General features: G+C 46.2%; 1 protein-coding gene across 1 annotated transcript in view; it reads right to left on the bottom strand.

Annotated features, from left to right (window-relative positions):
• Window positions 1–1,114: 1,114 nt before the first annotated feature.
• The window catches only part of LOC311135950 (phosphatidylinositol-3,5-bisphosphate 3-phosphatase MTMR4-like), a 135,262-nt gene continuing 111,642 nt past the window's right edge, over window positions 1,115–24,734 (bottom strand). Inside the window, exons 5-19 of the mRNA XM_084169992.1 lie at window positions 21,206–21,288; window positions 19,956–20,122; window positions 19,476–19,572; window positions 17,940–18,053; window positions 15,110–15,312; window positions 13,299–13,427; window positions 9,116–9,227; window positions 8,190–8,385; window positions 7,746–7,931; window positions 7,175–7,345; window positions 6,593–6,747; window positions 4,635–6,267; window positions 4,249–4,359; window positions 2,982–3,070; window positions 1,115–2,646 (exon numbers count right to left, since the gene is read on the bottom strand). Coding sequence (XP_084026118.1) covers window positions 2,469–2,646; window positions 2,982–3,070; window positions 4,249–4,359; window positions 4,635–6,267; window positions 6,593–6,747; window positions 7,175–7,345; window positions 7,746–7,931; window positions 8,190–8,385; window positions 9,116–9,227; window positions 13,299–13,427; window positions 15,110–15,312; window positions 17,940–18,053; window positions 19,476–19,572; window positions 19,956–20,122; window positions 21,206–21,288 — 3,624 coding nt within the window. The 3' untranslated portion in view covers window positions 1,115–2,468. The remainder of the gene's footprint in view (window positions 2,647–2,981; window positions 3,071–4,248; window positions 4,360–4,634; window positions 6,268–6,592; window positions 6,748–7,174; window positions 7,346–7,745; window positions 7,932–8,189; window positions 8,386–9,115; window positions 9,228–13,298; window positions 13,428–15,109; window positions 15,313–17,939; window positions 18,054–19,475; window positions 19,573–19,955; window positions 20,123–21,205; window positions 21,289–24,734) is intronic.

Below are 24,734 nucleotides of genomic sequence, written 5' to 3'. Positions count from 1 at the left end.
AGGTCAGTCAAGAACTTTGAAATTCTTCAAGTGCAGTCGCAAAAAACCATCAAGCGCTATGATGAAACAGGCTCTCATGAGGACCGCCACTGGAATGGAAGACCCAGATTCACCTCTGCTGCAGAGGATAAGTTCATTAGAGTTACCAGCCTCAGAAATTGCAGCTCAAATAAATGCTTCACGGAGTTCAAGTCACAGACACATCTCAACATCAACTGTTCAGAGGGGACTGTGTGAATCAGGCCTTCATGTTCGAATTGCTGCAAAGAAACCCCTACTAAAGGACACCAATAAGAAGAAGAGACCTGCTTGGTCCAAGAAACACGAGCAATGGACATTAGACATGTGGAAATGTGTCCTTTGGTCTGGAGTCCAAATTGGAGATTTTTGCTTCCAACCGCCGTGTCTTTATGAGATGCGGTGTGGGTGAACGGATGATCTCTGCATGTGTAGTTCCCACCGTAAAGCATGGAGGAGGAGGTGTTATGGTGTGGGGGTGCTTTGCTGGTGACACTGTCTGTGATATATTTAGAATTCAAGGCACACTTAACCAGCATGGCTACCACAGCATTCCGCAGTGATACGCCATCCCATCTGGTTTGGGCTTAGTGGGACTATCATTTGTTTTTCAACAGGACAATGACCCAACACACCTCCAGGCTGTGTAAGGGCTATTTTACCAAGAAGGAGAGTGATGAAGTGCTGCATCAGATGACCTGGCCACCACAATCCCCCGACCTCAACCCAATTGAGATGGTTTGGGATGAGTCGGACGGCAGAGTGAAGGAAAAGCAGCCAACAAGTGCTCAGCATATGTGGGAACTCCTTCAAGACTGTTGGAAAAGCATTCCAGGTGAAGCTCGTTGAGAGAATGCCAAGAGTGTGCAAAGCTGTCATCAAGGAAAAGCGTGGCTATTTGAAGAATCTCAAATATAAAATATATTATGATTTGTTTAACACTTATTTGGTTACTACATTATTCCATATGTGTTATTTTATAGTTCTGATGTCTTCACTACTATTCTACAATGTAAAAAATAGTAAAAAATAAAGAAAAACCCTTGAATGAGTAGGTGTGTCCAGACTTTTGACTGGTACTGTATATGCCCTCATATCATTCAAAAAGAGGGTGTCTTGTCCTGCTCCTGCATTCATCCCAGTCATCAGCAACAGAGCATTGGGGTAGGTGCATGTCTGACATCAATGTGTGAGCAATTACAATGTCAATTTAATATGGTCAACTTAAAAAATATATAACGTCATAACTAGCCATAAAATAACTACAGTGGTAGGTTTTGTGGGTTTTTACACTCTTATGTAGGTGTCATAACCAGCCATAAAATATCACATATGTCACAACAGGTCTAAATATGTGTCATGATAGTGTTATGACCATGTTATAACAGGTTATGACAAGTTATGTCAGCTGTTATGACATATTATGAAATGGTTATGACTGTGTCATAACGTGTTATGATGCTGGGTGTCAAGTGTTACCACATAATCAAATCTAATCATCAGTCTTCCAGTTACTCCAACACACTTGTCCATTTCATTTCAAACATTTACATTCAAGCTCCACAAAAAGACACGACAGCAAGTAAACAGCAGATTTCTCCCTTTCGCTCGAGTTTGGTCTCAAATTCCCTCAAATACACAAACAGCTTGTAGTGCACAAAATAACAAGAATACAAAATTAGACTTAAATACTGTAGCAGCCTTTTTTCTTTTTCTTGGTAAAGTTGTCATCAGCCTCCATTTAACAGGTAAAGGCTTTGGAGTCCCCAACACTTGGGAGGGTGAGAGATTGTCCTCGGAGGTGAGTAGGTGGGTGTATGTGTGTGTGTTTCGGGTGGGGAGGCACATTATGGGGTGGGTGGTTGGTTGGTGTGTGAGAGGAATGCACCAGAGTGGGGGTGGACATTCAGGCAGGTTTGAGATGGAGCTACAGGAGCAGGGGGGTGGCATGGGGCATCAGGGGGGTATCTGAGGCACCAGTGGAGGACAATAGCCCCAGGGCAGGGCAGCAGGACGCTGCAGCCTTCCTTCCAGGCTGGAAATGTGTTAGACCAAAAGGGGTTCAACTCAGTGGGATAGCCTCCATAACAGCCGCTCATCTTCCTCCATCTCTTCCTCATCCATCTCATTCACTGCCATCCCCTATCCTCTTCCACTCCTCAGTCAGTCGCTCTCCTCCACTCGAGTCCTTAGTCAGTCTCTCATCCCCAGCGGTCAGTGGCCTCTCTCCATTCTCAAGCTTTGCCTCCCTCCCACACAGCAACGACAAGTCCTCCTCATCTTCCCCCACAGCCAAGACCAGACCACGTTAGGGTAGTAGGAGTGGGGCACTTGGCTCAAGCTGATCCAAGACAGTGCTAATCCAGGTCCTAACCGGGCCAAACTGAACTAGGCCAGGCCAGACTGAGCCAGGATTGGGACACTCAGTAAGGGGCTCTCTCTCCTGTCTCTCAGCTGGAGGCTGTGGCGATGGGCTTCTTGAGCTGCTGGCTGCAGATCTCTCTGTTCCTAGCCTCCAGCAGCAGGTCGTAGCAGACGTTACACACTAACACAGGGTCGTACAGCTTCTGGTCTGGGATGGGCAGCTTCAGGTGGCAGCAGTCTTTACAGAACACATTGCCACAGTTCCTAAAGGAGGGAGAAGGGCAAACAAATCAACAACTAGATTCACATTTTAGTAATTTAGCAGATGCTCTTATCCTGAGAGTGCATTCAACTAAGGTGGGGAAAGCAACCAAATATCACAATAACTGCAAGTAAAACGTTCATAAAAACAGCTGATATCTGCAACTAGCTTCACTAAAGACGCAGGAGATGTCATACGTGCTACTAAGTCCTTATCTCAAATCATGGTAGGTGTGGTATAAAATCTGCTGTTTATGCTATATTTATTATCCTACACTTTACCATTGATCACTAATGTAAGCATTAGTCAAGAAGTCAAAATGTAAAGCTAAACAAACCTGCAGTGATGACGTCGCTTGGCCATCCAGAACTCACAGTCGCAGTTGAAACAATGGGAGGCCATGTGATCGGGCACCCACCTGGTGACCTGCAGATACACACACGCACACATTCATTTCTATTAGAACAGTGTGTGACACATACAGTGCTTTCAGAAAGTATTCACAGCCCTTGACTTTCTCCACATTGTTGTGTTAAAATGGATTAAAATGAGAGTTTTTGTCACTGGCCTACACTGGCCCCATCATGTCAAAGTGGAATTAATAAAAAATGAAAAGCTTAAATGTGAGTCAATAAGTATTCAACCCCTTTGTTATGGCAAGCCTAAATAAGTTCAGGAGTAAAAATGTGCTTAACAAGTCACATAATAAAGTTGTATGGACTTTCTGTGCAATACAGGGTTAACATGATTTTGGAATGACTACCTCATCTCTGTACCCCACACGGTCCCTCAGTCAAGCAGTGAATTTCAAAAACAGATTCAAGCACAAAGACCAGGGAGGTTTTCCAATGCCTTGCAAAGAAGGGCACCTATTGGTAGATGGCTAAAAAATAAAAAAGGCATTTATTGAATATCCCTTTGAGCATGGTGAAGTTATTAATTACACTTTGGATGGTGTATCAATACACCCAGTCACTACAAAGATACAGGTGTCCTTCCTAACTCAGTTGCCGGAGAGGAAGGAAACCGCTCAGGGATTTCACCAGTTACAGAGTTTAATGGCTGTGATATGAGAAAACTGAGGCTTGATCAACAACATTGTAGTTACTCCACAATACTAACCTAATCGAGAGTGAAATTTGAAAAGAATAATGGGCAAATGTTGCACAATCCAGGTGTGGAAAGCTCTTAGAGACTTACCCAGAAAGACTCACAGCTGTAATCACTGTCAAAGGTGCTTGTATTGACTCAGGCCTGTGAATACTGATGTACTGTAAATGAGATATTTCTGTATTTCATTTTTAATAAATTTGCTACAATTTCTAAAAACATGTTTTCACTTTGACATTATGGGGTATTGTGTGTAGATGGGGATAATTATTTTTATCCATTTTGAATTCAGGCTGTAACAACAAAATGTGGAATAAGTCAAGGGGTATAAAAACTTTCTGAAGGCACTGCACGTATCTGGGGCAGAAAGGTAGAAAGGTGAGTGGGAGAGGAGAGGCTGTAGTATACAGTGTAGTATTTAGGTTAGGGGGTTAGGGTTATATATAAGAAGCAGTAGAGAGAGAAACCTGAAGCAGACTATGAGGGACGCTGACCTCTGAGTCCTTCTGCTCCACTGTGTCCCAGCTGCCCTCGGAAAAACAGTCCTCGCTGTGGTCCGACAGACTGTCCTCCTCGTCACTGTCGTCTGACTCACGCAGACACGTCTGGAGACGGAGAGGACAGACAGGGGACAGACAGGGAACAGAGAGGTCAATATGAGAGGGAGGGAGACAGGTTGAGAGCGAGAGACAGATAGGTTGAGAGCGAGAGAGACACTGTTCCACACCTTTTTCACTTCACATACAGATGTCCATCACAACTATTGAGGGATTGGCTATCTGTTAAGGCATTGATATCCTTTCACAGTACAGTAATAATACATTGGGGGGTTTCTCAACACTGGGTTACTGTTTAAAGTCTACATGTGAGAGCTACTCACAATGTCGTCCTCGTAGTCGACGTCAGGCTCGGAGGGCGGCGTACCATACGGTCTCTCCAGCCTCATCTGCAGCTGGCGCACCTGTCTCCTCAACACTTCCACTTCCTGTTTATATCCCGCCTCGATCTGCCTGAGACGCTGCTGCACCGCGTCCATGGGCACCGGCAGCCCGTCATCATCCAGGTAGGCCGGGGGGGGCTGGGAGGGCGGGGGGGAGGCTGAGGAGGAGGGAGAGGCTGAGAAGAACTGGCGGGTTGAAGAGGTGGGTGGGGTGCTGGTGCTGGTTGGGCCGCAGATGGCAGCATAGCCCGAGCTGCTTCTGACTGCAGAGAGCCAGCCTGACCCTGACTGGACCGGGCTGGAGCTGGCTGGGGCTGGAGCCGGGCCACGGACCCTTTCCTCCTTCTCCCTTCGGCAGCACTGCGAACCTCCGTTAGGCAACACGGCCATGCCCTGGGCACGGAGCAGCTTGCCAGCCAGGCGCCGACTCTGGTAGGCGGTGGGCTGGAGGGCCCGACAGAGACCTGCGGAGAGATTGGCTGAGAGGCCAGACTGGCTGGTTGCGGTGCTGCAGGCAGACTGTACCAGGCCCTGGACACTCTCCCAGTGGGAGCCCAGGAGAGACAGCTCCTCACTGACACTCAGTTGGCTCTGGGAGACTGGGCTTCGCACTGCCACTACCTGGCTGTTGTCAACAGGGGGCACTGTAGAGGCGGCAGCCATTGCTACTGTTGGTACTGTTACCACACATTCTCTCAGAGGCACCAACTCTCTACCACTCACACACTCTGTCCTCTTCCCTTTTCTCTCCGCTCCCTGGGCCTGGGACTGGGTCTGGGCTTGGGGTAAGGCCCACTCTGGGCCCTGGGTCTGGCCTAGACTTTCTCTCCTACTGTGGGGCAGTGTTGGTGGGGCCTCTACCTTGTCCGTGAGGGTCTCTGTGGAGTCCTCCGTGGCCATAGGGAGTAGGGGAACTAGCTGATCGAGGGCCAGCAGCTCTGCAGACGCTGAGTGGCTGTTCTGGAGGCCGTTGGTGATAGGCCCATTCAGAACAGCTGCCGGTAGTGGGCCCTTCCAGGCAGGTGGGGATGGTAAGCATGCTTCTGCTGCCCGGGCAGGGGGGGTAGTGACCTCAGCAGTCCTGTAGCGGCTGTCAACCGCCTGTTGTGGCAAGGGAGGGGGAGGGCGTGGGGGGCTGGTGGTCTGGGGGAGGGAATGGAGGAGAATGGGTGTGGGCAGGGGGAGAGGGGAGGGGTGGGGGAAGCCCTTCTCCAGAGTGATGGGGGGGAGGGGCAGGGATGGTAGAGGTTGTGTCGTCAGACAGATCTCCTCTCTCAACTCCTCCTCCTCAAAGCCCTCTTCCCTTGGCTCCATCTCCAGGGGTGTGGTAGGAGGAGTCTGAGTGACAGGCTCCACCTCAGAGTCATCACTGTCCAATCCAGTGTCAGGGCTGACGTCCTCGGGGCGATCGGGTGCGGCCCCTCCTCCTATAGCAGCCATAGGCTCCAAGCCATGGGCAGTACGGCCCTCCTGGCAGTGCTTGTTGAGGTTGGGGTCGCTGGAGGTGCGGGTGAGGACCACCCCGTTCTCACAGGCCGACACCAGGTTGTCCATGGAGCGAGTCTTAGGAAGCCTGCACAAAGGGGAAAAAATAACAATCTCAAGTTGGAGCTTCCCTCATCTGTGAGCTTCCCTTCTGTACCACTAGAGAGCAGGCTGAATCTGAGCAACACTAGAGATGTAGCTAGTGACCCTAGCCTACCTGCAGTTTTCACCACAAGCCTGTTCCCTCTTTATTTAATAAGAATTGAAAAGAGAGAGCTCAGAGCAATACAAGGAGCACAATGATGGTTTGAGATCAAATTCAGTAAATGGTCTCACAAAACCACTAATGGGCTGTATTGATGACTAGAGACGGAGATGGAAGAATGGAGTGAGTGGGTAAGGGATAGCCCCACCTGTCGAGGGATCGTGAGGTGAGCTCGTCTCCCTGTGCGCTGGGGGACAGGTAGAGCTCCATGGCGTTCTCGGCAGCGGTGCAGGGTGAGGAGGTGGGCAGGTAGACGGCCGTCCACAGCTGCAGGGCCCGGGTGTGGCACACCGGCTGCAGCACCTGGACACAGGGGACAGGGAGGAGAGGAGAGGAGAGGAGCAGGGGACAGGGAGGAGAGGAGCAGGGGACAGGGAGGAGAGGAGCAGGGGACAGGGAGGAGAGGAGAGGAGCAGGGGACAGGGAGGAGAGGAGCAGGGGACAGGGAGGAGAGGAGCAGGGGACAGGGAGGAGAGGAGCAGGGGACAGGGAGGAGAGGAGCATTTTCTATATAAATGAATCGTGCCCATCACCTGAGTATATTTGGGTGAGTGCATCTTTCCTTTCTTTTAAAGGTCAACAAAAGTATCAAAAAGCTCCACTCATTTCAGACACACTATGAGCCCGGGCGTCATCAGAAGTGTATTGGACTTTGGAAAGATTGATACCTTGTGTCTCAATATGAAAATGGAGGAGAGAAAATAAAAGATGACGCGCTCGTCGTGGTTACCATATCATGACAGGGGATATAAAGGAAGTTCTGGAAGTTCTTGTTGCCGGGGCGGAGCAGAGACCAGATGGAGCAGGTGCGTTTGTAGATGTTGCGGGCCTCTCTCTCCCGCCCGTTGTTACACAGGAACGTCCCGTACAGACACGAGTATGTGTGCTGAACCAGCTTGACCTGGGGGAAGAGGAACACAACACAGTTAGCCCTATAAATATTCCTTACAAAACATACAACAGTACACTCTTAAACACAGTACAAAGTTATATATACAGTTAGGCCTTTACAGCGGCATAAAATATTGTATGTACACTTTAAGACAATACACATAATACTGTGTTCAAAGGTTACTGTCTGATACCTCTTAAGTACAAACGTTAAAGAAATCTTTAAGAAATGTCCTATGCCAACAGAAGAGCAGTAAAAAGTGCCAGGCTTTCTAAAGGTAGAAAGAGAGAGAAGGTAAGGGCAAAGAGAAAGAGGAGAGAAAAAGAGAGAAGAGAATGATTGGGTAAAGAAAAGAGAGAAAGAAAGAAATTGAAAAGGAGAGGTGGTAAGTGTAGCCTACTGTACATACCAGGAATGCCTCGTTGAACTCGAAGAGGCAGGGGAACTGTTTGAGTAGCTGGTGAACACAGTCTAGCCACTGTAGGAAGACAGGGCACTGCTCACTCACATCATCAGCATTCTCCTGGTGACCGCAGCGGTCGCCAAACTTATGACCATAGTCCAACCACTCTGTCTCCACCAGCACCTGGAAACCCTGTGGATTGGGGGGGGGGGGGGGGGGGGGGGGGGGTTCAGTTGTGTCTCTCACACCATGGCATAAAAAAGGTGTGTACGTGTGTTTTTGGTAAATTCAATAGGGTGTGCGGAACAATTGGTAATACCATGAACTTACTATCAAAATGTAACAAAACCTGACATTTGCTGCATCAGTGTTAGTCTTAGTGACCACAGTATCCTAAGGGCCAGGGGTCAGAGTGTGTGAGAGAGTGAGTGTGAGTGTGAGTGTGTGTACCTCTAGTGTCCTATAGAAGGGGTCCAGCAAGATCTTGGCAAGAGCCACAATCTGGGGGGTGCGGTCCCACCCGTCCGAACAATGTACCAGAGCAGGACGTCCCTCCCTTTCCACCGCAGAGCACACCAGAGTGGCTGCCTTCAGCATGACGGACAGGTGCTGCAGCCAACGGGTGCTCTCCAGAGCAGAAAGCCAGCTGGGAATACACAAGCCGAAGGGGGACCAATCAGAACAGGTCTAGAGGTTTTAGAATGTATTCTGAGGGAGGTAAAAAAATAACGCTGGGTTGAGTAAACGGAGGTAACCCTGAGGACACCGGGGAGGGGGTTGTGGCAGGGGTAAGTGGAGCCCCTGACCTAAATCTGTAATGGGCTCTGTCATTTTAAAAAGCGGTCACTACAGCACCTCTTTTAGAATACCAGGAAATCTACCACTAGAATAGCCCTCGTGTGCATCATGTGATGTCACTGATTCCTGTTTGGGAGTTGGGGCATGCACTGTTTACATGCAAGGAGACACTCACACACATAAGACCTGGGACAAATATTATTTGAAATCTTTCAAGTACTTAGAGCATTTGCTTTAGGCTGCCTAGAATGCCAGGTGGGTAGGGTTTGCCCTTTTGGGACTCTTCTATTGCTTCCATTGCGACAGGCAAGCTCAATAAAAAAGCACAGTTCAAGTATTTGAAATAATTTCAAATAATATTTGAACCCAGGTTTGAGAGACACACACACAAACACCACAAACACACACTTCAGACAGACAGCTGGCCTGCCCAGCGGGAATGGGGCTGGATTGTGACTGGATGCATTCCCCTTCTCCCTGTGGTATAACCTTACTGAGGCCTGGAGAACGGATGGAGGGATGAAAGGAGAGAGAAAAGGATGGAGGGAGGGAGAGAAAGGTCAGAGGGATCCACTTACTTCCCAGGGTCGGGGATCTGGCTACAGACTGTTCGGAGGGACTGGAAGCTGTTCCTAATGGAGTGGATGTTGGCCATGCCCATGAACATCACCTCACAGTTAGGGTAGTAGTCTGAAAACAAAAACAATCACTCAGACTACAGTTAGGGTAATACTAGGAAACGCACAGGAACACACACACAATAACTTCAGTCACATGGGGTATTAGTACTCTGCAGACAGACACAGAGACAATAATATCATCAGTCAGAATAAAACAGACAACAAGTACAATCTTTACTGCTTAGGGAGAGTGAGCTGTAAAGATGATTGATTACGGTTGTCTTCCAGCTCAGAACACATCCACTTGAAAGAAAACAGGCTAGGCTACTGTCAGGTGGTTTGACGGATTGACAGGTCTGAATGTCAACAAGACCAATGTGAGCGGCTCACGACACCATCTCCCAGAGAGAGAAATAGACCCACAGTATGGGGCCATGTCATGTTACGCCTCCGCCTTTTGTTTTAAGATGGTCATAATATGGATCATTGAGCTATTTGATTTTGAATTTTAGGACCCCTTTCGGTATAAAAAATACATATTTGATAAAATATTGGATTTGGCCTTTACTACTATAGCCCAGAGAAACGCATTGAATAACACATTCATAAATGTCAAAAAAGACAGTCAAATAATAAATCATAAGAAACAAGGTTTTGAAGTGTCTGTCCTATATCTAGGAGATATAAGAAAGCTCAGGAAAAAAAAAATGTATGTACTTTTTTTCACACATATTTAACCCTTTTTTTGAGTAGGCAAAAAACGACCTTCATACTTTTTTTTACTGGTACCGATAAAAAGACGAGTCCCCTGACACTTATGGGGGGCCGTAGAGCAAAACAGAGACAACCATCGTGTTCATGAGAGTCTCCCCTTTCCATAGAATGGTCATAATAGTATGTCAAACTGTTCGGACGCTACGGACGTTTTTGTGAGAAGACCGCGGATGAGGTGGATTGAGACGCATTCCAATGCAAAAAACATATATCCATCTTAAACTGACAGATTTTGACTAGGGATTTTTTTAGTATGTTACTTAGATTGGGGGGACTCTAGGGGGTTATCCAACATTACATGACTGGCATTTAATCAATTTTAGAATAAGGCTGTAACCTAACAAAATGTGGAAAAAGTCAAGGGGTCTGAATACTTTCCGAAGGCAGTGTATATGCAGTATAAGGTGAATGCACCAATTTGTAAGTCGCTCTGGATAAGAGCGTCTGCTAAATGACGTAAATGTAAATCTATAGTGGCTTGCGAAAGTATTCACCCCCCTTGGCATTTTTCCTATTTTGTTGCCTTACAACCTCGAATTAAAATGGATTTTTGGGGGGTTTCTATCATTTCATTTACACAACATGCCTACCACTTTGAAGATGCAAAATATTTTTTACTGTGAAACAAACACGAAATAAGACAAAAAAACTGAAAACTTGGCCCCCCCACAAAGTCAATACTTTGTAGAGCCACCTTTTGCAGCAATTACAGCTGCAAGTCTCTTGGGGTATGTCTCTATAAGCTTGGCACATCTAGCCATTGGGTTGTTTGCCCATTCTTCAAGGCAAAACTGCTCCAGCTCCTTCAATTTGGATGGGTTCCGTTGGTGTACAGCAATCTTTAAATCATACCACAGATTCTCAACTGGATTGAGGTCTGGGCTTTGACTAGGTCATTCCAAGACATTTAAATGTTTCCCCTTAAACCACTCGAGTGTTGCTTTAGCAGTATGCTTAGGGTCATTGTCCTGCTGGAAGGTGAACCTCTGTCCCAGTCTCAAATCTCTGGAAGACAAACAGGTTTCCCTCAAGAATTTCCCTGTATTTAGCGCCATCCATCATTCCTTCAATTCTGACCAGTTTCCCAGTCCCTGCTGATTAAAAACATGGTGTTCTCGGGGTGAGGAGAGGTGTTGGGTTTGCGCCAGACATTGCGTTTTCCTTGATGGCCAAAAACCTCAATTTTAGTCTCATCTGACCAGAGTACCTTCTTCCATATGTGTATTTAACTAATTATGTTTCTTCTGAAGGTAATTGGTTGCACCAGATCTTATTTGGGGGCTTCATAGCAAAGGGGGTGAATACATACAGTGAGGGAAAAAAGTATTTGCTCCCCTGCTGATTTTGTACATTTGCCCACTGACAAAGACATTACCAGTCTACAATTTTAATGGTAGGTTTATTTGAACAGTGAGAGACAGAATAACAACAAAGAAATCCAGAAAAACGCATGTCAAAAATGTTATAAATTGATTTGCATTTTAATGAGGGAAATAAGTATTTGACCCATCTGCAGAACATGACTTAGTAGTTGGTGGCAAAACCCTTGTTGGCAATCAGAGGTCAGACGTTTCTTGTAGTTGGCCACCAGGTTTGCACACATCTCAGGAGGGATTTTGTCGCACTCCTCTTCTCCAAGTCATTAAGGTTTCGAGGCTGACGTTTGGCAACTCGAACCTTCAGCTCCCTCCACAGATTTTCTATGGGATTAAGGTCTGGAGACTGGCTAGGCCACTCCAGGACCTTAATGTGCTTCTTCTTGAGCCACTCCTTTGTTGCCTTGGCCGTGTGTTTTGGGTCATTGTCATGCTGGAATACCCATCCACGACCCATTTTCAATGCCCTGGCTGAGGGAAGGAGGTTCTCACCCAAGATTTGACGGTACATGGCCCCGTCCATCATCCCTTTGATGCGGTGAAGGTGTCCTGTCCTCTTAGCAGAAAAACACCCCCAAAGCATAATGTTTCCACCTCCATGTTTGACGGTGGGGATGGTGTTCTTGGGGTCATAGGCAGCACTCCTCCTCCTCCAAACACGGCGAGTTGAGTTGATGCCAAAGAGCTGGATTTTGGTCTTATCTGACCACAACACTTTCACCCAGTTCCCCTCTGAATCATTCAGATGTTCATTGGCAAACTTCAGACGGGCCGGTATATGTGCTTTCTTGAGCAGGGGGACCTTGCGGGCGCTGCAGGATTTCAGTCCTTCACGGCGTAGTGTGTTACCAATTGTTTTCTTGGTGACTATGGTCCCAGCTGCCTTGAGATCATTGACAAGATCCTCCCGTGTAGTTCTGGGCTGATTTCTCACCGTTCTCATGATCATTGCAAGTCCACGAGGTGAGATCTTGCGTGGAGCCCCAGGCCGAGCGAGATTTACAGTTCTTTTGTGTTTCTTCCATTTGCGAATAATCGCACCAACTGTTGTCACCTTCTCACCAAGCTGCTTGGCGATGGTCTTGTAGCCCATTCCAGCCTTGTGTAGGTCTACAATCTTGTCCCTGACATCCTTGGAGAGCTCTTTGGTCATTGCCATGGTGGAGAGTTTGGAATCTGATTGATTGATTGCTTCTGTGGACAGGTGTCTTTTATACAGGTAACAACCTGAGATTAGGAGCACTCCCTTTAAGAGTGTGCTCCTAATCTCAGCTCATTACCTGTATAAAAGACACCTGGGAGCCAGACATCTTTCTGATTGAGAGGGGGTCAAATACTTATTTCCCTCATTAAAATGCAAATCAATTTATAACATTTTTGACATGCGTTTTTCTGGATTTCTGTTGTTATTCTGTCTCTCACTGTTCAAATAAACCTACCATTAAAATTATAGACTGATCATGTCTTTGTCAGTGGGCAAACATACAAAATCAGCAGGGGAGCAAATACTTTTTTCCCTCATTGTATGCACGCAACACTTTACGGTTCTGAATTTTTTTTAGAGGTTTTTGAAATAGTTTTTTTTATTTTTTCACTTCACCAATTTGGACTATTTTGTGGATGTCCATTACATGAAATCCAAATAAAAATCAATTTAAATTACAGGTTGTAATGCAACAAAATCCGAAATACGCCAAAGGGGATGAATACTTTTGCAAGGCACTGTAATTAAGTCTCATTAAAGTTTGGCTACATTTTCTGGCGCTTCCCTCATGTCAGCATCTTTGTGGACATGAGAGGCTGTAGCCAATACGCATTGTCTATCACCTACACTTTGACATGTAGACTAATTATTATGTACATACACTTTTGGTTTTCAAATTAATTTAATTGACTATTTTGGTTAACGGCCTTAGCAGAATTGGCACCTCTTGAAGGCCAAATGGCCTTGTCCCTAAAATCACGAAATTCCAGGCCTGGTGTGTCCTGACCTTCACACTCGCAGCCACCTCCCTTGGCGCGATTGGCCACTGCAGCGGTGTAGGAGCGGGCGTCGAGAATGAGAAGCTTCTGTGGCGCAGCGTTGGCATCAGGGCCTGGGCATCCTGTCAGAGAGGAGTCTGAGGCAGAGAGAGAGAGCGAGGAGGAGGATTTTGATTTCAGTTTTAGTGGTGTGGGGGACAGGTAGAGCCAGAATGAGGGAAGGAGAGAAAAAGAGATGGAATGGTGCAGATAGGAGAGAGGTAGAGAGAATGAGAAATGTGAGGTGGAGGGAGGTAAAGAGAATGATAGAAGGAGAGTTCGGAGGGAGGGAGAGAGAGATGGGGTGGTGTGTATAGGGGACAGGCAGATAAAAAGAGATGGATGGAGAGGGAGAAAGGGATGAGTTGGTGGTGTAGGTGGACAAGTAGAGAGAATGAAAGATTTAGGGATGGAATAGGAGAGAGAGCGAGAGCGAGCGAGAGAGCTGGAGGGACAGGGGATGGACAGGGGATGAACAATAGTGCTGGCTCAGCTCTCAGCTCGTCCCCTGGAGACGATCAATATCTCATCCTGATGATGACCACTGCAGCATCGCTCAGTAACAGCTACCACGGCGAAGGGAGACAACAACATTGCTAGGGAACTATGATTGCTAGACAGGGCCTCATCATGCCAGCAGACACTTCAGATAGAGTCATTACTCACAGTGGACCAGAGCTACTGGCCTCAATCTCTCACCCACCCAAGTCAATCAATGGCCTGCCATTTAGAGTTAGTCAACATTCTCTGTACTGCATGTCTGTCTAGCCTGGTCACAGATCTGTTTGTGCTGTATAGCCAACTCCTATGGTCAACTCACTCCTATAGTTGGCAATCGAGAACAAACTGATCTGGGACCAGGCTATCCCTCTCCCACTCAACTGAATCAATGTCCTGGCATTCAGGAAGTCAATTATATTACTCCATGTTACCCTCCTCAACACAGGAAAGTCATGGAAATAGATTCAGGGTGCGTTTAGCCTTTAATTACATCTCTGAAATGGGGTAGTCCCATTCACAGGCTCCGAATCCTGTCCCGCTGTTGATTCTTTGTGAAGAGAAGCCAATATTGTGTTCAGTTAGAACAGTGGTGTTGTATAGAAACTCAACAAGCTCAAAGCTGAGGGGCTGTCTAACTGAACACTAGCCAAACTACTCTCTGTGGCTCGTCTCAGAAGAGTCGAGACAGAAACTTGGAGAGTAGTAGACAGTGTGTAGCCCACCGTTGTTCCCCCATCTGCATTCATGTCACAGTCATTTACACACAAAGTGAATGGAAGAGAGAGAGGGAACAGTCGCTCCCAAAATGGGCCCCACATTCTTGGCCACCAACACATAAACAAGGTAACAAATAAAAGAGCCACAGCGATTTTGCCCAAACACATCCGGTCCTGACTGGCAACAAACGTATCCTCTGTCCAGCCACAATGTATGTGGCCGAGGAGTGTGAATGTGTGTGTGCATAAACCAGACATAATTGGACGCCAATGTGAATGTATTAATTGAGAATGGCATATTCCCAAGCACTTATGTCTTCATAGCTAGTTCTCATCAATCTAATTGGGGTTGTTTTTGGGACAGAGCAAACTGAATAAGCTGAAACGGCTGCAGTTATCCATAAACTAGTTATCATTCCCACTGGTTTCAAAAGACTGGGAAGAACTGCTAAAGCAAGTGCTGTGAGATTTTCAAATATGAGAATGTAGGATATTGTGTTCTCTCTCTCAGGCAACTTATCAGGTATAGTAAAGGTCAAATAATAACGCTCTGTCAGCCTTACCAAAGTCGCTGTCAGAGCTGTCTGGGCCCTCCCCTCGGGGCCGGCTGCAGGCTGGGGCCCCACAGGTGACCCTGGCCCCTGTGTCCATCAGACAGGCCTTCGCGATGGAGGTGACCAGGTACTCATCCTCTGTGTTCCTCCAGCCCCACCAGCTGATCTCTGGCTGGCTGCAGCGGGCGATCACTGCCCCGTTCCTCTGGTGCCTGGTGGGACGGCAGGAGAGAAAGAGGGGGGGGGGGGGACCAACCATAATTAGACATACAATAAAAAAAACATACAAAACCAGAGCAGGTCAACAGTCAAATTACCATAGTTTGGAATGTGTTGCTACTTAGGTGTGGTATGGTGAGGATATTTGAAATGTGTTTTTTCTGTTTGTCTCCCAGGGAAGGACTGCACGCTCCAAGACCTTTCTATCACGGTTGACAACTCTACGGTGTCCCAACTCTACGGAGTGCAAAGAACCTCGGCATAATCCTGGACAACACCCTGGCATTCTCTGCAAACATCAAAGCAATGACTCGCTCCTGCAGATTCATGCTCTACAAAATCAGTAGAGTACGACCTTCCCTCACACTGGAGACGGTGCAAGTCCAGGCACTTGACCTCTCCCGTCTGGACTACTGCAAGCTTACAAACCCCTGCAACTCCTCCATAACGCCGCAGCCCGCCTGGTGTTCAACCATCCCAAGTTCTCCCATGTCACCCCGCTCTTCCACACTCTCCACTGGCTCCCAGTCGAAGCTCGCATCCATTTCAAGACCCTGGTGCTTGTGTAGTGTCCGAGACAACGATGCTGATTATGCTGTGATGACAAGAGATCCGCTGACACTGTCCTTGATTATACTGGTTTATTACATCAAAGATTACAGTATCAATTTACAGACTCCTGCAGAAGTCCGGAGAACAACTGACCCAATCTCTAATATGTTGTTCTCCCGTCCTTTGTTCAAAACATGGTATTTATATCCTATGTAACATAAGATGGGTGGTTTTTGATAGACCAATCCATGGCCTCCACATTTCTCCAAATGTCCTCTATTCCAAGAAGCCTATGTAGTAATACTTTCCAGATGTTTCAGCAAAGCAGAGTAAAGTTAATCTATCACACCATTTGCAAACGTCAGCAAAATCATAGACTTTCAGATACTACACTTGCCTACAGAGCAGCAAGGGAAACTGCCCCTCCCTACCTTTAGTCTATGCTCAAACCCTACACACCAACCTGAGCACTCCATTCTGCCTACTCCAACCCTACACACCAACCTGAGCACTCCATTCTGCCTACTCCAACCCTACACACCAACCTGAGCACTCCATTCTGCCTACTCCAACCCTACACACCAACCTGAGCACTCCATTCTGCCTACTCCAACCCTACACACCAACCTGAGCACTCCATTCTGCCTACTCCAACCCTACACACCAACCTGAGCACTCCATTCTGCCTACTCCAACCCTACACACCAACCTGAGCACTCCATTCTGCCGCCTCTCGTCTCTTGGCCCTCCCACCCACCCATATGAGGGGCTGGCTCCCGCTCATCCCAGTCTAAGCTCTTCTCTGTCCTGGTGCCAAATGGTGGAACAAGCTTCCCCCTAACATCAGGATAGCAGAGTCCCTGCCAATCTCACAAAAACGCTTTATAAAGTACCCCTCCCCAGAAAAAGATATAAAAATAAGCGAACATCCTTACCTTTCTTGCACTAACACTCACTTGTCTTCTCTTACTAGCACTGACTTTGCTGATAGCTGCTCTTTAGAGATTTTTTTTTTACTTACTATGACTGTGATGTGGTTGCCTCACCTAGTTACCTTATCATATGATGCAAAACTTGTCATACCAGCTGTATTTCTGCCTGCTTGAACGGCGAATAGCTCAGATACACATGAAGACATGAAATGACCCCGGGAATCAATAGAGCAAAAACGATACAAACATTCAAAATGGGTGAATCTTTCCTTTAAGATGAACACACTGTTAGTCGCTCTGGATAAGAGCGTCTGCTAAATGGCTAAAATGTACAAAATGTGTTTGTGTGTAGTATGGCGGGTGTGTGTGTAAAGTATGATGTGTGTGTGTGTACGTTATGGTGTGTGTGTGTATGGTATGATATGTGTTTGTACGTTATAGTATGTGTGTATGGTATGATGTATGTGTACGTTATGGTGTGTGTGTATGGTATGATGTGTGTGTACATTATGGTGTGTGTGTATGGTATGATGTGTGTGTACATTATGGTGTGTGTGTATGGTATGATGTGTGTGTGTACATTATGGTGTGTGTGTATGGTATGATGTGTGTGTACATTATGGTGTGTGTGTGGTATAATGTGTGTCTGTGTGTACGGTATGATGTGTGTGTGTACATTATGGTGTGTGTGTATGGTATGATGCGTGTGTGTGTGTACATTATGGTGTGTGTGTATGATGTGTGTGTGTATGGTATGATGTGTATGTGTACATTATGGTGTGTGTGTATGGTATGATGTGTGTGTGTGTGTGTATGGTATGATGTGTGTGTGTGTGTGTGTATGGTATGATGTGTGTGTGTATGGTATGAAGTGTGTGTGTGTGTGTGTATGGTATGATGTGTGTGTGTATGGTATGATGTGTGTGTGTGTGTATGGTATGATGTGTGTGTATGGTATGATGTGTGTGTGTGTGTGTGTGTGTATGGTATGATGTGTGTGTGTGTGTATATGGTATGATGTGTGTGTGTGTATGGTATGATGTGTGTGTATGGTATGATGTGTGTGTGTGTGTATGGTATGATGTGTGTGTGTGTGTATGGTATGATGTGTGTGTGTGTATGCCCTGTGTGTTTACCTGTAGACCACCACAGGGATCCTCTTGGAGGACCTGAAGGAGCCGACACTCTCCAGCTCCTTGTCTGTGATCCACACTGGCACCAGCAGCTTCTGGGGGTAGCTGGAGCACAACCTGGCAGGAGAGAAGAGGAGGGGATGTTCAGACCCCTTGACTTAAATCCTAGGCACCTAACAAGTCTTCAGCTCTCAGGCAAGGTTACTCATCAAACAAGTATAGTTCATCGAATCACCTCCATTACATATGTACTAAGCAATAAAGTGTGATTGTAGATTTACACGTATAGGAAAGGGAGAATGTACATAATGTACTACTAACTAAAACGCAGAGAAAAGCAGGGTAATTATCAACGTAGTGCATCAAGAGATGGCTTTTATTTCTCCGATAAAATATCCAAAGTGAGATCGACATCTCCAAGCAATGCCGTAACAAAGATATTCAGTGGCCCACTGTCTCTAGCTCTCTATCCCATATTACATATTTGTATCACCTACCCTCCAGCACTTACACCATCTCCATATGTCCTCTACTTTGCACATCACTGTCGCACTCTCTCTCTCCTTCCCCTCCCATCTCTATCCTAGCCTGCAGTCGCTCTCTACTGTCTGCTCCAGGTAGATAGGAGTGTGTGCGTGTGTTTCAGTGTGTGTGTGTGTGTTGTGCTGAGTCATGGATCCCCAGCAGGTTCTGGCCTGCTTTAATTACCCCTTTCTCTAGTGTGTCTGTCCCCCTCAGCAGGACACTCTCAGAGCAGACAGCGAGAGAGAGAGAGAGAGAGAGAGAGAGAGGGAGAGAGAGAAAGAGAGAGTGTGTGTGTCTCAGCATGACACTCTGTGGCTCTCAGAGCATACTGCAGATTCATTTACTTATTTACCTACCCAGCAGGGGACACACACAGGCCTCAGACACAGGTACACACACCTTTTAATGTCCGTTCAAGTCTGTGTGAGTGCAATAGCGAAAGCTATGTTAAATATGAAGGAAGAGACAGTCCTCCTAACAGGATACAACCAGTCTGTGTGTGTAAGTGTGTTAGAGATGGGTGTACAGAAAGGTGTGTATGATTTGCATGTATGTCTAAGTGCAAGACAGACATACACAGAAAGGTGTGTGTGGTGTGTGCGACGTGACTGGTGAGTATCAGACAGAGGAGAGGAACAGACAGATGGAAGCCCCCCCCCGGGCCCCACGGCACAGCTGTCATTCAGAGCGAGAGAGAGCGAGCTCAGTCCGTCACAGGGATGACAGCGACTCTTACACTACCCCCCCCCCCCCCCCCCGTCAAATCGGTTTCTCTCCCCCCCGTCTTTCTCCCCCTCCCCGTCTCCCCCTGTATCCCCCTCTCCTCTCCCCCCCCCCCCCGAGTCTGGGACTATTTAACAGCACAGACGTTAGATGTACCTGCTTAGGAGAGAGTGGGCTGGCTAGCTAAGGTGTGTGTGTGTGTGTGTGTTGGCTTGATGAGGCAGCTGTGTGATCATCAATCTTGCCGCTCTGTGCTGAGACTGGGGGGCTGTGTGTACGTGTGTATCATACTTGTAGTTGAGGTTGATGTCGGACACTCTCCAGGCGTTTTGCATGTCGAAGCCCATCCTCCTTACCTCCATCTCCAGCCTCTGACGGACATGATCACCTACGCAGAGAGAAAGATGGAAGAGAGGGAAGGGGGGAGAGAGAAAGAGAGGAATGGTCTAATATGAGTAAAACAGCTATAATGAGGCCTCAGGGTTTTAATCTGTGTGTGTGAGTGTGTGCATGTGTATGTATCCATGTGTATGTATCCATGTGTATGTATCCATGTGTGTGTATCCATGTGTGTGTATCCATGTGTGTGTATCCATGTGTATGTATCCATGTGTATGTATCCATGTGTATGTATCCATGTGTATGTATCCATGTGTATGTATCCATGTGTGTGTATCCATGTGTGTGTATCCATGTGTGTGTATCCATGTGTGTGTATCCATGTGTATGTATCCATGTATGTGTGTGTGTGTGTACGTGTCTGACACTAACCTGGTCTGCAGAGGTGTAGGTGCTGGTCCTCATCGTCAGCGCTGCCCCCCAGGCACCAGGCGTGGTAGGCCAGGGCAAACAGATCCTCCAGCCTGCCAGGGTGGGCTATGGCCCGGTTCAGACGCTTCAGCCACTCCTGGCACTGCTTGAACGTCGAGAAATGGCATCTGAGTAGATAACCGAACACAAACACATAAGGATGGAAAGTCAGAGGACGGCCACGCCCTTCATCACGCTTTCACCATATTATCATGGTTTGTGTACATGTTCAAGGACCAAAAGATAATACATACCCATGTGTTTTGCCTACATTATTATATACTGTCCTATAAGTTTGTTTTGAAAGTCATCTTAATTGGACAGAATGAGAGGGAGGTATACAATTATGTAGGCCTATATTCTCTCTTGCAGTAGCTCACAAACAGGGTAATAATGAGTGTTCTCCAACATGGAGATTCTTCTATGATTCTATATTCTTATGAGTGCTCTCCACTATGGAGACTAGTCATGGAGAAGAGAACAGTGTTTCCCTGGGCCGTGCCACATAACATCTGCTCCTCAGGCAGGATATAAAGATCACAATCAAAGAGGTGGGAACACTTCTGATGTCTGCATCTCTGTGAGGAACATGCCAGACAGGCTGTCACAGTGAGCCAGCAACACTACGGTTTTATAGGAGAGAAGTGGGCTGCAGTGCATACATTTGCTTTGGTTCCTTGAAGCTCAAGTCTTTTCAGAAGAGGGTGAGTAAAGAGCGAAATGTGAAGGGAGGGGGAGCAATAGCTACATGTGCGTAAAATAACACATGCGCAGAACCGGATCCTTAGCTTTGAGAAAGAGGTTTCCAGAGGGGCGGGCGGGGCGTGGGCGAAAACTCCGTATCCGTAGTCAAGATCCTTTTTTTTTACGGACGTAAGTGTTTTGGAGCCAGAAATGTTCTTAAGACAACTTCATGACATCTCTTTTGCAACTCCGAGCAATAACAAAGGAGCTAGTTTTCCCACTAGCAGAAATATTGTGGCATAGGCCTACCAAAAAAAGACCACTACTGCTAAGTCTCCTTGTTTAGAACTAAGTCTATACATTGTGTCAAAAAAGATCATGTTTTGCTTAATGTCAATCAAATGTAATAAAAAAAAGACTTATGATTCATGGAGCACAAGATATTCATTTATCAATAAGTCCTAATAATAGTTGGTTGTCACTAGCCAGTGTAGGTACCGTAGATATAAAGTAGGAGTTCTCTTTACCTGACGACTTTGGAGTCCTTGCAGATGATGTGCAGTTGGAACATGTCTCTGCTCTCCACACTCTCTATGAGCCTCAGAGGCACCTGTAGGACACCATACCTCTATTAAAACAGACACCATACCAATGCCTCTATTGCCACACCAATATCTGATCCACGACAGCATCACTTGCATTTCCTTATAAAATCATCACGTTGCATGTTATTACATTGTCAATGCACCTTCCATTAACTATTACGTTTATATCTTAAGTGTACAGTGGGGGAAAAAAGTATTTAGTCAGCCACCAATTGTGCAAGTTCTCCCACTTAAAAAGATGAGAGAGGCCTGTAATTTTCATCATAGGTACACGTCAACTATGACAGACAAATTGAGAATTTTTTTTCCAGAAAATCACATTGTAGGATTTTTTATGAATTTATTTGCTAATTATGGTGGAAAATAAGTATTTGGTGACCTACAAACAAGCAAGATTTCTGGCTCTCACAGACCTGTAACTTATTCTTTAAGAGGCTCCTCTGTCCTCCACTCGTTACCTGTATTAATGGCACCTGTTTGAACTTGTTATCAGTATAAAAGACACCTGTCCACAACCTCAAACAGTCACACTCCAAACTCCACTATGGCCAAGACCAAAGAGCTGTCAAAGGACACCAGAAACAAAATTGTAGACCTGCACCAGGCTGGGAAGACTGAATCAGCAATAGGTAAGCAGCTTGGTTTGAAGAAATCAACTGTGGGAGCAATTATTAGGAAATGGAAGACATACAAGACCACTGATAATCTCCCTCGATCTGGGGCTCCACGCAAGATCTCACCCCGTGGGGTCAAAATGATCACAAGAATGGTGAGCAAAAATCCCAGAACCACACGGGGGGACCTAGTGAATGACCTGCAGAGAGCTGGGACCAAAGTAACAAAGCCTACCATCAGTAACACACTACGCCGCCAGGGACTCAAATCCTGCAGTGCTTGACGTGTCCCCCTGCTTAAGCCAGTACATGTCCAGGCCCATCTGAAGTTTGCTAGAGTGCATTTGGATGATCCAGAAGAGGATTGGGAGAATGTCATATGGTCAGATGAAACCAAAATAGAACTTTTTGGTAAAAACTCAACTCGTCGTGTTTGGAGGACAAAGAATGCTGAGTTGCATCCAAAGAACACCATACCTACTGTGAAGCATGGGGGTGGAAACATCATGCTTTGGGGCAGTTTTTCTGCAAAGGGACCAGGACGACTGATCCGTGTAAAGGAAAGAATGAATGGGGCCATGTATCGTGAGAATTTGAGTGAAAACCTCCTTCCATCAGCAAGGGCATTGAAGATGAAACGTGGCTGGGTCTTTCAGCATGACAATGATCCCAAACACACCGCCCGGGCAACGAAGGAGTGGCTTCGTAAGAAGTATTTCAAGGTCCTGGAGTGGCCTAGCCAGTCTCCAGATCTCAACCCCATAGAAAATCTTTGGAGGGAGTTGAAAGTCCGTGTTGCCCAGCGACAGCCCCAAAACATCACTGCTCTAGAGGAGATCTGCATGGAGGAATGGGCCAAAATACCAGCAAGTGTGTGAAAACCTTGTGAAGACTTACAGAAAACGTTTGACCTATGTCATTGCCAACAAAGGGTATATAACAAAGTATTGAGAAACTTTTGTTATTGACCAAATACTTATTTTCCACCATAATTTGCAAATAAATTCATTAAAAATCCTACAATGTGATTTTCTGGATTTTTTTTTCTCATTTTGTCTGTCATAGTTGACGTGTACCTATGATGAACATTACAGGCCTCTCTCATCTTTTTAATTGGGAGAACTTGCACAATTGGTGGCTGACTAAATACTTTTTTCCCCCACTGTATTTACACTTTTCATAGTTGCCACAATAAATTGCCACACAGTAAATCTCATTCATACACACAACAACCATTATGCAACCATAATAACCATTTTAAACCAATGAGTCATCACCACAGGCCAAGCTCTGGAGTCTGCAGCAGTGCAATCTATTCTAGAATGTTCACTCAGTCATTCGATCATGCTGAGTCTGTAGTGTTCTGTACCACAGCTCTAGCTCTGTTATTGGTCCACAGGTCAGAGGTGTTAATGAGGTCACTCCGAACGTAACATTTATCAAATTACCCAATGAGGCTTGACCTTTGATTGGGACTGGCCAATCAGCATCGACGCTGACCGGCGGGGGCCGGGTCATCTAACTCGGTAATGAACAACCAATTCATGCTGCCACAGTTCAGACAGACTTCGGGACATCAAATGCACAAAGTGGTGCTCCAAAATCTTAAGAGACGCAATACATTCAATCTCTGCAACACAGAACTGCCTGGCTCTTGGCTCTTGGCTCTTGCCTTGCTAAGTGCATTACATTATATTCAATGTTGAGAAGATTCTGAATCAGAAAATTTACAAACCGTTTTTAGATTTCTTCCAATTTCAAATTAAATTACATTTTGTCCTTCTGGAGTGCACATGAATCCAGGAGTAGTCAGTCTGAACCAAACAGAGGTTGAATGATAAAGCGGTCAAGTCTAGACTGTTGGAGGGAGGAGGTGGGAAGCTGAGGGTTGCTGTCGACACAAGGTACTCACAGAAATGTGATTGTCCACACCTTGACAGGTCTACAACATAATGAGAGACATACACCAGGACCAGGGAGGGAGCAGAGAGCAGGAGGGAGGAGGGGGGTGACAACAAGACAGGGGACAGAGGAAATGGAAAAATGATTGAACTGAAGAAAAACAACAGAAGGAAGTTAATGAAAGGCAAAACATGAAAAGAAAGAGCTAAAATCAAGCAGAGAACACATAATAGCATGGCAGAAAGAGTGACTTTTGCTGACCACAACCGAGCTCGAAAAGGAAAGTATGAGAGAAGAAAATGGAAGGGGAAAGGATATCAAAATATAACATTTTAATACGCAGGCAGCGCAAACTGACAGTGTAGTCTTACTACATGTACTCAGTTAGATGACTGGAGTTCTGGGATAGGGGGAGAAGGAGGAAATGGAGTTAGTCTCGAAAACCCGACCCTAGGTAACACATTGACCACGTTTAAAATTATCCTGTTATTATTCGGGATACTGAAGTATTCTGTTTTTGAGTTGACTCATATAAACATCATATCCCGTTTACAACAACACGAAAAAGCTTGTATCCCGGTTATGAGAAACCTGGATAAGATGCCAGGGATATTCTGATCTTAGATGGGATACTGTGGCATGTAAACATCTTATCTTGTTTACTGTTGTATTTCCGGTCTGCACAGGCCTCAGTTTCGCATATCATGGGTGTTATGTGATGTTTTCATCTGATTGTCAAACAAATCACTACAAAAAGTAGGCTATCTACACAACTTGATCCACCATAATTCCATAATAATTTATTTTGCTGATACTCCGTCCTGGACCGCATAGCCTACTGGCTACTTTCACCAGAAATTTCGACAAGTTTTTACTTAGAATTTCGGACATTTGGTAGGCCATATTGTAATTTCCAACATTTGGTAGGCTATTTG

This window comes from Coregonus lavaretus (genome assembly GCF_964263955.1).
Source record: "Coregonus lavaretus genome assembly, chromosome: 10".
NCBI lineage: Eukaryota > Metazoa > Chordata > Actinopteri > Salmoniformes > Salmonidae > Coregonus > Coregonus lavaretus.
This window is presented reverse-complemented; position numbering and strand designations above follow the sequence as displayed.